The sequence below is a fragment of the Xiphophorus couchianus genome, chromosome 18 (assembly GCF_001444195.1).
Source record: "Xiphophorus couchianus chromosome 18, X_couchianus-1.0, whole genome shotgun sequence".
NCBI classification, from domain to species: Eukaryota; Metazoa; Chordata; class Actinopteri; order Cyprinodontiformes; family Poeciliidae; genus Xiphophorus; species Xiphophorus couchianus.
Genome location: NC_040245.1, coordinates 25535188 through 25549790, shown reverse-complemented (window position 1 = coordinate 25549790; position 14603 = coordinate 25535188). Strand labels below are relative to the sequence as shown.

The 14603-nt window shown below is 39.7% G+C and overlaps 1 protein-coding gene and 1 long non-coding RNA gene across 7 annotated transcripts in view; one reads left to right on the top strand and one right to left on the bottom strand.

Moving 5' to 3' along the window:
• Positions 1-14603, bottom strand: part of igsf9ba (immunoglobulin superfamily, member 9Ba) — an 89853-nt gene that overhangs the window by 60846 nt on the left and 14404 nt on the right. For all 6 annotated transcript variants that reach the window (XM_028045617.1, XM_028045616.1, XM_028045612.1 and 3 more), the window contains exon 2: positions 7512-7709. In XM_028045617.1, the coding sequence (XP_027901418.1) occupies positions 7512-7709 (198 nt within the window). The remainder of the gene's footprint in view (positions 1-7511; positions 7710-14603) is intronic.
• On the top strand, positions 2837-12729 carry LOC114161932 (uncharacterized). The gene is made up of 3 exons (XR_003599106.1): positions 2837-2875; positions 8487-8489; positions 12719-12729. It is a non-coding gene; the product is annotated as an uncharacterized LOC114161932 (long non-coding RNA).

The window sequence follows — 14603 nt, the reverse complement described above, 5'->3', positions numbered from 1 at the left end:
TTTTAAACACAGACATAAATGAATAGAGTTATTTTGTACAGAGTTTGATAACTCTGCACCAGTTCAGCATACTTAAATACACCAATAGCTTCACAAGCTTGGACAAACATGATAAAAACAGCACAACTTTAATTTGTTCAGCAATTAGGAGTATAACAGCAGAAACAATAGATTGACTACCTTGGTCAAACATAAAAAATTAAACTACAACAAACCTTTCACATGGTTCTGAAAGTGCAATTAGGAATTCTGAAATCACAAGGGATGAGAGATTTAAAGGAATGCAGGCGCATAGCAGAAACCTTCAGCTGCCGAGCGAGCCGCCGGCACCTCCGGCAGCCTCTGACAGCCTCTGACAGCCCAGCAGACTTCTGCTCCGTCTGACAAGTGTTCAGGAAAATGGGGGCGTTTTTTTCCACAAAAAACTTTGATGTGTAGATGTACTGTAAGTACAGTTTCCTGTCACTTCAAAGCGAGTGTCAGGCAAACAGATCGACGTTGAGGGAGGGCTGAAATTGCTCTCGCGGCAATGAAGCGGCATTAGTCAGGTACTAACGCCGAGCATGGCTTTCCTGCTCCAGGGGAAAAAAACAATTATATATATATATATATATATATATATTTTTTTTTTTTTTTTTTAGCAGAAAATCAATTCAACAAACAGGAAGTGGGATTTTTAAAAAATCAGGGTTTTTTCTGTGCGTTTTATTTTAAAGCTGTGATGTGCTGAGTGCGTGAGGCGATGGGGCGAAGGATCACGATCACTCTGACCTCCAATTTGTCGGAAAGTGAAATGGTGCTGCTGTGAACAGAGTTTAAAGGACTGTATCCGAGTCGGGACTGGCCTCATGGGTGCCGGTCGCCGCTCACGCTGTACAAGGTTCTGTCTCCTGGGACATCAAAGCTCCTGGTTCAGATCACATGGCTGATTTGACCAAAACAGGAGAGGCCGTACAGCTACCAAATGTAGTGAGACACGACCAAGGCAGCGTTCCTTCAAATCTGCATGACATTTCGCTTTTGTTCTGCTTCGCATTTATCCTAAACAGTGGAATTTGTGGCTGTCACATGGCAAAATGTGGAAAAAAGTTCAATTGGCATGAATACCTTTGGAGAAACTGTTCTGTGTATCATTTCTTTAGGGGCTTTTTTTACTAAATGGCAAATGGTCTGAACTTATAGCGCTTTTCCAATCATTTTGACCACTCAAAAAAAGTAGGTGACTACTGTGTGTCATACTTTATACACCAACACACAGATCAGTAAGCAACTTGGGGTTAAGTGCCTTAAATCGACATGTGACAAAAGGAAGCTGAAGTCGGACATACAACCTTCCGGTCACAAGACAACGACTCGACCCACAGCGGCCTCTACTCTGCATATAGGTCTAATAATTTAGTGTGTAATCACATCATACCACTATAGAGATGCAACTGAAAGTGACCTGGTAGCAAACAAGAAAGAAAAAGGAAAAAAAACAACACATTTTACCAGACAGTGTGGGAACAGGATCTGACGATACATTTTCACACGCACATCTGAATTATTGATTGCATCTTTGCTGGAGTGAGAAAACAAAAATAGATGTTTTTAAATGCAATTGTTCCCTTTTTAGCTGCAGGGCAAAGTGGGAAAATGATCTAGCTTAACAGCAAGATATAAATCCTACCCCCCACCAGGCATAAATACCTGTTGCACCGAGAGCATTTCTTTCCAAATGAACTGCGAAAAAAAAAAAATTTGTAAGTACGGCATTTATAGAGATTTGTGTCTGGTTTGGGTAGCAGCTGGGTGATGGAATAATCACACATGTACTCTATTCATCAACTTTCCTCGCACCGAGTGAAAACAATTCATGGGAATAGCCCAAATGAGCTCGGAGACCACACCGAGCCATTAAGCGGCCCAAACGAGCATCTCATAAAGCCAAGTCCGGAGTCGCCACAAACACGAAATCCCCAGAATGCACTTTAATCTACGTAATGAGACCGGCCATATTCAAGTTGCATCTGTTCGCCGATAATTCCTCGATGGTTGACTCCGAGCCACATGACGGATGCCCACTAACGGCGTCCAAGCGAGCACGGTGAAGTGTCGGAGAGTGCCGCTTGTTCAACCCCCCCTCCCCCGAACGCAAGGAGGTTAGAGCGAGCAACGTGAAACGCTCCGGCAGATTCCGTGCCTTTTGAGACCGATGCAAAATGGAGAAAGAAAAAAGAAAAAAGAGAGAGGGAGCGAGAGAGAGGGTTCCCAAGATGATGACGTGTGTTCGTTTCAGTGAAGACCTGCTTCGAAAACCATAATGAGTTTCAGTGAATTAATTACCAGTCACCTACTTTTCCCACCTTTCATATGAATAAAACACATAAAAACCTGACTAGTTTAGGGACACGAGAAGTGAATCTCCAAGCTGGGTTTTTTTTTTGTTTTTTCTTTTTACAAGCCATGTGTTTGCTCATTTATTCTTATAACGTGATCCAGGGAAGCTTTGTAATTGATAAAAAGTTGGTAAAAGGGACTCTTCTGATCTTCTTCACAAAAGCTTTTCTTTCAGAGATGCTAAAGAGGTGTGTGATGTTGGCTTAAATCCCATTTATGTTAGCATTGCTGCTTTGATAGATATTTTAAGATTAAATGCAGGGTTCAGACTGTTCTGTTTTGGCATCTTGTTGACAGTACACCAGACCGCCGGTGCTTTACAGTTCAGTATGCACAGATTGCCTATCTGCATATTTCTTTTTGCCATGGAGCGCATCTAAAATATTTGAAACACAATTCAGCTCAGGAAGCTAAAAACACCTAGCTTAAACGACACTTTACTGGCTAGCATTTGTAACCAATCCAGGAATGCCTTTCATTCTCCTTGGCACTGATTGTCTTTATCCTCAAGCACAATTATGTGGAAGACTGCAAAAGTTAGCTTATGTGAAAGTACTAAGATAGTTTTCGCTTGGGGTGCGCCAATCAATCGATCAGCCCAAATTTTCTGAACTTTGGGTGATCGGTAATCAGTAATTGGCCAATATTTGAGAAACCATGTCTTTGCAAAGATCAGAAAATCCACCTAAGTCTCTCTTTAGAAGCTTTTTTCCCGTAAACTGTAGTGGTTTATATTTTAGGTCGTTTTTAACTAGCCACAAAGCGGATGCATTTTCTTTTTGGACTACAAGGGAAACCTAAAACTCAGGGCACTTTATTGGTGGTTTAAGTTGTTAGTTTGTCCTCAACTGACGTCAAACCTTGTGATTTCACAGAAGCAAAGTACAGCTGTTCACTACCTCATGTTAAGTTTTTAAAAAAAGTTTATATTGTTTCACAGGGATTGTTCAGTGTTTTTTTTTTTTTTTACTGACAGAGTCAATTATAACAGAAAATATAATTTTAAAAAATTGATATTAGCCAAAATTGGAATTGGCAGGTCAGGTTTTTTAAAGATTGCCATTCTCTGGTCAATCACCAATCTTTTAGGCAACAATGCTTAACTCTGCAAACATCAGGGTTCCACTGTATTTCCTGTCAGTCTGTATCCTATACAGACAACAACGAGAACGATTCTAGTTTGGGAAGGCTGACACAGGGTTTTGGCATATTTTACATTTCCAAAATTCTCCAGAATCTAATTTCTAAATTCTTTTCCAGGTTTTATCAGATAAAACCTGGAAAAATAACAAAGCTCCATCTCAAAATTTATAACAGTCAAACAAACCATGAGGATTATCCTGAACTAAATGCAGATTCTTCTACAGCTTATGAACTTTGATACAGTATATTACCAAACGTATTGGATAACCCTTGTAAATTCAGGTTTCCCAGTTGCCTCCTTGGTCACAAGGTCAGCCATGAAATTTCCTCACTTCTAGATGTTTCACCGTCAACCGTCAGTGGCATTATGACAAAGTGACCGGGACTTGGAGCAACACCAACTGGACCGCAGTGTGGTAGCCTACGTAAAATCTCGGGGCGTGGTCAGCAGATGCTGAGGAACATGACGTCCAGAGGTCTCCTACTGTCTGCGGTCAACGGCTACATGACTTTCAAACCTCAGATTAGCTCAATGTCACAGAGAGGTCAAAAAAGGGATTTAAATGCCCAAAGTGTTACATCACCAAGTACAATTTTCTCCCTACCTACCTTTAGTCCAAAAGAAATTATTTTCTTTTGGAATAAGAGATTTGAGAACCAGCTTGTTATTTGTAATGAACTCTTTAAGTAATACCATTTCATTTGATTGTTATAACCCCCTTTACTATTATTATTATTATTATTACTACTGCTATTATTATACATCACTCAGCAGTCTGGTCCAAACAGGCTGCGTTTTTCTTTTGACAGAAACCCAAATTTCCTAGTTTCCACCAAACAGCAGGCAAATAGTTTACATTTAATGTGCTCTTTTATTCAGCCAATAAACGACCTCATATTTTGTTTGTGGTCGTTTAAACGAAATGCAAAGTAAAACACTTTGCTTTACTTTTTTTTTTTTGCAAAGCAAAGTGTTTGCTTTACTAAAACCAAAGCAAACACTGAATTTACATTTAAGGGTCATAGCAAAGCGACAACATTCGGAGGAGAGAAAAAAAAAAAGAAAAAAGAAAACGAAGCCAAAAGCTACAGTTTTAATGAGGCTAGCGGTGCTTCTTAAAGGTCTCAGAGTTTATTTATATTGAGCTTCTACACATATTCACAGTTTGACATTTGAGCTAATTGTGAATACTTATGAAGTCAACCAAAACTAAACAAAGGGAAGACCATGAACTTTCAAAGTTGGCAACTTAGAGTTTGAGAGCATTTGTATGGGTTTTTTTTTTTTTTAACTTTATTTTATTTAATTATACATATGTATATATATATATAACTCATCTTTTAAAACTCCAAAACACAACACCTTCTGTTTCTTTTCTTTGTTAGTTCTGTGATTTTATTCCCCTTCATTAATGTAGTGTATCACACCATGTATTTTCTACATTGATATTAAATTTAAAAAAAGAAAAAGAACAATTTGTATCCGTTTTCAAACACTGTCAACACTCACCTGTTATTTTATCCACCTTTTATTTATTTCTGCAATAAAATCTTGCTTATATCAGAAAGAAACAAGCTTAGGAAACATTCAAAAGTGAGACCTGCACCTACTACAGATGGATGAACCAATTTTTCAAACTACTAAACTTTTTTTTTCTTAACTTAATAGGTACACACCGATGTTTAGTGAATACAACTGCTTATATTACAATTAAACAACTCTTCATCAGATTTTTGTAACTGAACTCTGGTGATTTTTTCCCCTGTACGCTATAGGAAGTAAATTCTTCACATTTTCTACATCTCACATGGAGGTTTTCAGCCCACTGCGCTGACTGTATGCACTCTGTGTTGCATTGTCACTGGAGTGTGCGGGAACCATGTACATACCATGCAGCATTAAACTGCTGAGACTCTCTTATTTCCCCTCTGTTCACCCAGACGCAGCAGATGCCTCTCCCCAAGTTGTGTTCAGGGAGCAAAATGCAGCTAAAAGCCCGGCAACGTTACTCTCTTTACGACATCAGAGCGTCATTTTTAACAATATACATAAACACCTTTACTTTAGCTTAAGTACTGCTCAGGGACAAAAAAAACCTCATCTATATATGCAATCTGTGGATTATTAGTAGTCGGACATTGTTCTGTTCTCGCTTTATGATGAGGGTTTGCAGCAGCAGCAGAAAAAAAAATGGATTGCATAAACTCTGCACTGTCCCTGTAGAAATATTTAATTATATCAAGTCATGCTAAACAGAGATAAAAAAACACACACAAAAACAAGAGCAAAAAACTATTTGAAGAGGTCAGAGTTACAGGTTTAGATTTGCTTCCTGCTTTTAAAGACACAGCTGTCAGTTTTAGCCCAATTTATTTTTGTCCCAGTGAGCAAAAGACGTGATTTAAAACCCTGAAGTCTGTTTGCACGACTTGTTTAGCCCCGAATCCCTCTGACTAAATTTAGATCATATTTAGCCCAAGCTGCTTGGGTGCGTGGATCTTAATTTATATTCCACACAAACAACTGAAAACATGGAAGATCCACAAGCTGATAGTGTAGATCATAGGAAAAAATGCCAGGGAGCAGCAGCGGACGAGGGTCTTTGTTTACATCGATTTAAGGGCTTGATTTATGGTTTGAAAGTCTTTTTCAGACAGTTTTCATAAGAAAATGTGGCTTTATTATTTTCAAAAATTACAATCATGAGTCAGATCAGAGTAAAAAAAAACCCAAAAAAACCAACAATGTAAGGGACAAAAATAAATAAACAAGAGAAAACCCTAAATGTAATCCTATTTAACATATCACAGAAATACCGGATATAAAATATTGAGGCCTGGCAACAAAAGATCAAAGTTGAATAAGTTTTCTTTTTCTTTTTTTTAGATAGACAGATCAACTGATGAAACTCCACATTATTCAAATTATGTAATGCGACGCAAACATCAGTACTTATTATTCTCATAAAAATTGCCAGAAAATACTTGTCAAACAGAGAAAGACAGTTTAGCGATAGAAAAAAAAAAAGAATGTCGTGACAGGAAGTGGGGATCTGATGCATGTCAAAGAGAAATGAGGGGCGGCTGCCGTCCGGGTTATCGACACGATGAAAAATGTGCGTCGAAACCTCAAATATTCATAATCAATGCGCATTGAAAAGGGTGAGGATTTCCTCAGCGCTAATTTCCATAAACGTGCGATGAAGACGCTCCATTTTATCGTGTGGCAGAACCAGAGCTGCGGTACGTTGGAGAAGTTTTTATGTTGGAACACAACAAACTTTAATGTTTTTTGTTTGAAAGAAAAAAACTCAAGGTGCCACATAATTGTAAATCTGAAGGAAAGAGAGACAAAGTTTTCAAAATTCTACAAATAGAAATATAAAAAGTGAGGTTTCTTCCCACATATAGGAAATACAAGTCAGGCTTGTAGAATGTTTGGCTTCTGATTGCAACTGGCTGTCCTTGAAACAAAAGGAAGCTATACAAATGCATGCCACACTTTTAGGATATTTGACAAGAAAATGATTTTTTTTTTTTTACTATTCATCCTTTTCTTTTCACCTCACAACTACTCACTACTTTGTGCTGATTTGTCCCATAGGTCTTAATCAAATACCTGGAGGTTTGGTATTTTATTGGGGCATAAAAACTTAAGGCATGCATACTCTTACAGGGCTCTCTCTGTATGATCAGATAAACTTTCCAAAAACAATTTCTAATTTCGTGGATATTTTTGTGCCCCTGTTTATTAAAATGCAGCGTGAAATTCTGTTGACAACTCTGCATCTGCTGCTGCATAAACAGTCATTTGGCTTCCTCACAAAAAAAAAAAACAACCAAAAAAAAAAAACTTCATCCTTATTTATTCCAAGACAAATCATATCACCACAAATTCAAAACCTAGTGGACACGAAACCCTTGATGCGGCTCGTTTCTGCGTACTTTCAGAGGTGGATTATGCGGCTTTGGCCCCCGCCCCGTCTTACCAGTGTACTCTGGGTCCACATGAGGAGGGTAGAAACGGAAGTTGATGAAGAAGGGGATAGGCACTCCGAACTTGAACCACTCCACCACATAGGGGGGCTGCTGGCCGTCCAGGGGAGGGGACACGTCACACCCCAGGATCACGCTCTCTCCAGCACGCGCCGTCACAAACCGGGGCTCCTCTCTCACTCCGTGGGCACCTGCATGGCAGCAGACAGAGGGCGGGCTTTGATTAGATCAGATTTTTTTTATATATATATATTTGTTAATACTGTCACCATTTTGTGACAGAATGTTATGAGACAGCTAATCTGTGAAAAGATTGACTTCCTCCACCTCCTCCTTTAGCTACTGTTGCCATCTGAGAGAATGCACTGCTCCCAAGCAAAAACAACCAATCATCGCCAGGAGGAGGGTCTCAGCGCTGTCAATCATCCTCAACCTTATGTACGCACCGCTAAATGTTCTAAAGGCAGAGAAACAACTTACCGTTACACGAAAACAGCTCATCTGCCGTCACCGGTGGCTATGCTAACTAGCCTGAGCATTCACAAACAAGCTATGCTAGCTGCCACAAGAGATTGTGATTGACAGCGCCAAGACCCGCCTCCTGGCTCTGATTGGTTGCTTTGAGTTAGCTCTGGGAGAAGGCAGAGGTCTTTTTTTCTTCTTTCACAGATATTGTCAGACTATACTGTTACAACATAGTGACAGTTTCAACAAACAGAAGAAAAGAAATCAGAAAAGTTATGTACTGCTTCTTTTAAGGTTTAGTATTTTTTACATTTTTAAAAACTAAACATTTCAGATCAGGATGGAATTTTATTTCAAAGGCAGTTCTAAAATAATTTTTAGTCATTAAGAAAAATTTCAAAATCAACCTGGCCCTGTGGAAAAACACAAGTGGGCCCTTGTTAAATCATGAATTTACTGTGATTAACAATTATTTTTGTTTCAGTTTCTCAGGCTGAACCCAGGGCGTTTTCCTGCAACAAGAAATCCCTTAATTACAGCCCATCTGACAAAATAAAGTAGACCGAAAAAAAATAAATAATCAAAATACAAAAAATAAATCTAAAAAGAAATAATTCCAACAACAGATGAAAAAGTCACTGCCGTCTATCAGTCTGGTCAGTTATGAAAACCTAAGGCTTTGGGACTCCAGCAAAATTTCCACAAAGAGAAAATAGGGAACAGTGTTTGAACTTTTTTTGGTGTGGCTGCCTAACCTAAAATTACTTCACTGGCAACAATGACTCATCCATTCGGTTACAAAATAACCCCGAGCAACAGGCTTCGGTTACGATCAACGTTTCTGGTTGAACAGCAACAAAACCAGGTAGTAAAGAGTATCCATATCAATGACACTGCTGACCGAAAACACCACAAAGGCCTGCCTCACATTCGCCCAAATCATCTTGATGATCACCAAGACTTATGGGAAAATATTGCAAGTACTGAAAAAAAACAAAAAACATTTTCGATGGATGGATGGCGTGTCCAGTTATCTTTGACAAGAGACTAACGCTGCGTTTTAGAAAAAGAATATCGTAGCTAGAGTCAAACATGGCGGCGGTATTGTGATGGTTCGGAGGTGCTTGGCTGCTTCAGGACGTGGACAAGTTGCAATACTTGGATGAGACAATTCGTTCTACTTGGGTGCTGCAGCGAGAGAAAGACGTAGAACAGCGTGCTAACCTCTCAATAGCTTAAAATAAAGTGGCTTAATCAAAGTCTGAATTGCAATCCAATTGAGATGCTGAACAGCTCTACTACGGTAGAAGAATTGTGCAAAGGACAGTAGGCCAAAATTCCTCCACAGCAATATCACAATAAGACAGTTGTTCCCAGTTATTAGATTTTGAGAGAAAACACTTTTTTAAACATGAATAATTTGATATATAATAGTGTTTTTCTTCCATGAAAGCTGAGGTATGTAACGTTTACAAAAATATGTTTTTTACATAACTGTTGAAATTGTTTCTGTCACAATCTGTGAAAAAATCGAGATCCTCCACCTCCTCTGATTGCTCATATTAAAGTCTGCAGATCACTCCCAGTCAGAAACAAGCGGTCAGAGCCAGGAGGAGGGTCTTAGCGCTGTCAATCAAGCTCGTGCACGGGCTGCTCAGTGTGCTAGTGGTGGAGAAACAACTGAAATTTCCAGGAAAACCCGTTTATCCGCCGTCATTAACCATAATGCTAACTGGCCTTAGCATTCACAACAGGCTCTGTTGTGGAGAACCAGCTGTAGCGCAGCAGAGAGCAAGGTGGAGAATGTGAGAAGCACCGTATACTCATATTATATATATACTCCCAGAGCTAACTCAAATATACTCTATTATACTGTTACAACATAATGACAGCTTTAACAAATATATATATATATATATATATATATATATATATATATATATATATATATGATGAAAAAATATAAATAATTTTTGCGTGGGGTCAATGTTACTCTAGTGTAGCGTCTGAATATGTTCAGTGCACATGGGGAAACTCTCCACCCTGGCCTTCCCTCACCCATCGTCCCGTATCGTCATCTGTCACCTGCATCTGTTGGTGAATATTTCGCGGCCGTGCCGTACAATAAACGAGCTGCCAAGAGGCTCCATTGATCCTAGCTGGCTGCTGCTCAGACGAGCTTTACTATTATCACCACCAAAGCCTGGCGCCTCGCCACCGGTGTCCTGGCAAGCGCTGCAGAGCGTTGACCTATCAGATGACTCAAAGGTCGGCGTACCTGCCTCAGCAGAACGCTCACTCTGGGAATGGATTTTTCTCCAGCCACCGCCCCCTCATCGACCGGCCGGGGCCGGCTGCATCTCCGCCGTCAGAGCGAGCGCTGACTGCCGAGCCCTCCTCCTGTCTGGAGGGGGGGCGATCGCTCCGGGGGAAATCAGGAGACATGCTGGCGTTCCCAGCTGAATAACTTAAACGCTTTCATTAGCAGGATCGTTTGCATGATCAGGGCAGATTTTTACCTTAAAAGGGGAAAAAAAACAGCACTACAGGACATGGGCTGCTGTTACCGTCTGAAATGATGTTAAACAGCCTTTTCCTGCTGTGTTCAAACAGAAACCGAGGTGATCTGCAAGTATTGCCTTTCCGACTGAAATTAAAACCCAAATATTTTCATCCGTTTGCCCCGTTTGAAAAAAAATTAATGCCTTAACTCCGCCCCTGCAGGCCATATGCACCACTTAGTGATTGTGTTTACCAGTTTAATCTGCATTATCCTGTGACAGAATTAATCCACTTTATTCATTTCAGCCAGCACACATTCTGGACAGAAACAGAGGAGATTTAATCAAATTGCACATTTTAAAGCAAAGATGTGTTCTGCCCGTCAGAAGCCTCTGTGCTGGAATCTGCTTTGCTGTTTACCCCTCTTTGCTGACGATATTTTTAAAAAGCTGTGCCATATTAGTCGAAGCTCTTAACATTAGCAACAAGAAACCCATAAAATGCCTTTGTATTATTTATTAAACTACAGATTACTCTTTAAGTAAGTAAGTTTGCTCACCTTAGACATAGAAATTGCTCATTTCAATAGAGAGGCAAAGGTATACCAGCTATATTTTGTCAGAAACTTAAAAATAAAATACCAGCGTTTTCCAATAAGTGAACACATACTAACAGTTAGGAACTTGCTATAACAACAACTTTCAGTGTGGAAGTAGTTGCAGTAGGAACATGCCTCAAATGTACCCATATTCAGTTTCAGCACTGGTATAAAGTCAGATGAAGTACAAAAGCTGATTGAAGCATCTAAAGAAAACTGAAGCTGTTAATTATAATCATGGAGTAAAGCGTCAGCAAACAGGAAGTTAAACGCCAAAACAAGTGAGTATTGGTTTAACAGTAAAGAAAGGAACTGTGAAAAATACTGTATGTAAGTAAGTCTGTTTATGGTTTATGTAATTTAGTAAAAGGGTGAAAAACCATGATATTTATGGGTCAATTTTTATTGCTTTGTATGCTAATTGCTGATTGCTCACTCAATTTACAAACAACCTATTGTCATTTATTGTTTTTATTATTTATTCTCATTACTAGCGCACTTATTTTAAGTTTCTCTAAAAAAAATTTTTGATCTCTTATGTTTAGATTTCATAATTTTGTTTCCAATGGCAATTTGTTGCCCTTTTTATATTTAGGGTTATTAAAGGGGCCTGAACGCACATAAGAATTTTTACATTTTTGTTTATTAAAAAAATGTAAAAACATTTTTGATTTTCTTCATTTCACAATGTTGCACAGTTTATGTTGGCTTATTCAATAAAAAGGATGATAAGATGCACTAAAGTTTATGGTTGCAACTTCACATTTGAGTACCTGCAGACCAAGACGCAACTGCAAGATGAACAAATTTTTCCTCTTGACTTCGGATTGTTACCTCTGGCCACCAACACACTGGACAGATTGGTTTGAGTAAGTTAAGTCACGTGAAATGCAAACTCAAGCCCTGAGAAACAAGAGCGCATGCTGCTGAAATCCATTGTTTTCTCTGCAGGCGGTTCAGGTCGCACTAGTTTAGCAGCTTGGGTTTCCAGTTGGCTCTGCGTCTGGGTCCTTGTGGCAAGGAAAGAGCACATCTCACGTAAGCATGAAATATTCCCAGGCAAACTAATTCATCGACCCTTTACAAGATCCTCATAAGGCAACAATAAGCACCGGATTGGTCGCCACTTTTCATTTCCCTAATGGAGAATGAAAAACCTTGGTGGAGTTTATTAGCTGAGATGTAAGAATTATGTTTGTGTTCAACAATGATCCATGACTAAGATTTTACAATTAAACAGCAGTAAAGATATAAAGGCATCAAGACACTTATGGAGATGGTTGCATCTTGATTTTTTTTTTTATTTTGGCACTGTCCCTAAGCTGACCTGACGTTGTTGCAGATGCTCTCCAAATACATGAAGGTAAGATTCTGTTGAGTAAGGCATGCATAAATCAAACACCTAATAAATCCTGCAGACCCCCCAAAAAATGTTCATGCATATATCTGCTGGCTTTACTGGATTTATAGCTTTGATCGTGAATTAGAGAAAGGTAACAATTCAGTCAGCCGGAGATAAATCTGTGGCAGCGCAAACGGCTCGGGTACAAAAGCAGAAAAAAAAAACATGGAGGGAGTCAGACCTCACTGTTTGGCAGCAGTTAAACAGTCAGTGCTGCAACGAGTCCATCGCAGTGACTGATTGGGCTTCAAGTATGGATTGTTTACTTTATCGAGCAATTGGCTAATTATTTCCTCAATTAATTGTTTCAGCTGTAAATTGTCTGAAACAGTAGCGAAGGCCTGTCGGACAGAACAACAAACCTGTCCAACAGCAGTTTGCCTTGTCCAGCAGAGATGAAAAAATTTCTGTTTATGTTACTGGTTTTGCCTTTCTTGTCTTTAGGAAAGCACTTTGGCTCAGCCTCAGACAAAAAGAAAAGCATGCATGTAAGGGGCTTAAAACAGCTTATTTTTTTTATAACATTAAGCATTTGGTTAGACCTTTGGCTTTAACTCATGAGGCTTTAAATATGTCTCAACCCTCTAGTAGGTAAAATGCTGACAAAGAGTTGTAAATACTTGCGGTGCTACTGCATTGGGCAATACACGCTGTATTATAAAAGATTCACTCACCTGAACCTTCAGTTTTAGACTAACTGTGGAAAAGAAAACGCATACCCTATATGTGACATATTGTTTACCTATCATTGTCATTTTATCATCTACCTGTTGATGGAGAAAGAATGTGGTGACGGATAGCAGTCGTCAATCTTAAGAACTGGAAGTCGCACTGTAGTGAAGGATGTAAGTGTCTAATCATTAGTAACCACGGAGAAAATCCCCATCATTATATAGCCTAGCATGTACGAAAAAACTGGCTGGCTTCTAGACTTTAGTACTCTTAAGTCTCCTCGAGTATAACAAAAAATGCCGTTTATGACATGGTGGTAAATCGTGTGGCGTGAATTCAGGCAAAGTCGTCGACTGGATTATATCAACAAACACGTCATGAGGGAGAAGGTAGGGGTCAGTTTCTAAGCTAGTTATTTCAAACTTTTGTAAATGCCACTATGAGCCCCGACTAGCTGTATTGCTTTCACAGACAAATTAGTTCAACTTGAACAAATAGAAGCCAAGGTTATACTGGCAGAGGTGTGGGTCACGTTCTAAGCTAGCTATTTTCAACTTTTACAGATTGTGCTGTTTATAAACTCCAACTTGGTGTGCTACACAGACAAGTAGAAGCTATGGCTACACTAGCAAAAACAACTTGGGGAAAATAACTGCAATACTCCCGTCTCTTACTTCTGATATCCTTCTGACACCGAAAAGGCTAAAACTGGTCTTAAACATCTCTTTGCTTAAACAGCACACTTCACTGCACTTTGATTGCAGATTTTAAACTGAATACATTTACAAAGACCTTCCACTGCAGTTTTAACATAGTAGCTAAGCCTAAGAGCTGAAACTAACCTAAAAACAAGCTCCAATACCAGAAAACATATGAAAACCGAGGAAGCTCAGCGAGGCAATTACAGATGAGACCATGCTGGATTTTCCGATCCGAGCCCCCTAGACGTCTTTTTCTCCCATCCGAACAATATTTCACAGAGTGAAACTAAAATCTAATATTTAGCTCAAGCCTGGGTATAATTCGGGGCATGAACATGAATCTCCATTTTTTCCCCTGCAACCACAGACTTTATAGGGAATACATCAAAACCATGAATGCCGTCCGATTACGTGCAATTCCCCCTTTTTGTAGCGATGAGGGTTTGAGAGGAGCTCTGTGCCGGACAGAGCTCCTGATGTAGAGGATGTAATAGAATATAGACTGGACGGAGGCTGCAGAGAGAGTCTCAAGGACGTGCGGCCACTGGGCTGGACGGGCCACTGACAGGGCGGTAATTGAATGCCAGCCTGCATATGCTGAAGGTCACATCAGAGAATGGACTCAGCGCCGCGCGTGTGTGGACCTGTACACTTCGGTTTGCTTGCATGTTAATACGTGCCGGTAAAGTTGAAGGGGGGTTAGGGTAGGTTAGGGGGGTGGGGGGAGGGGCGTTGTCGCATCTTT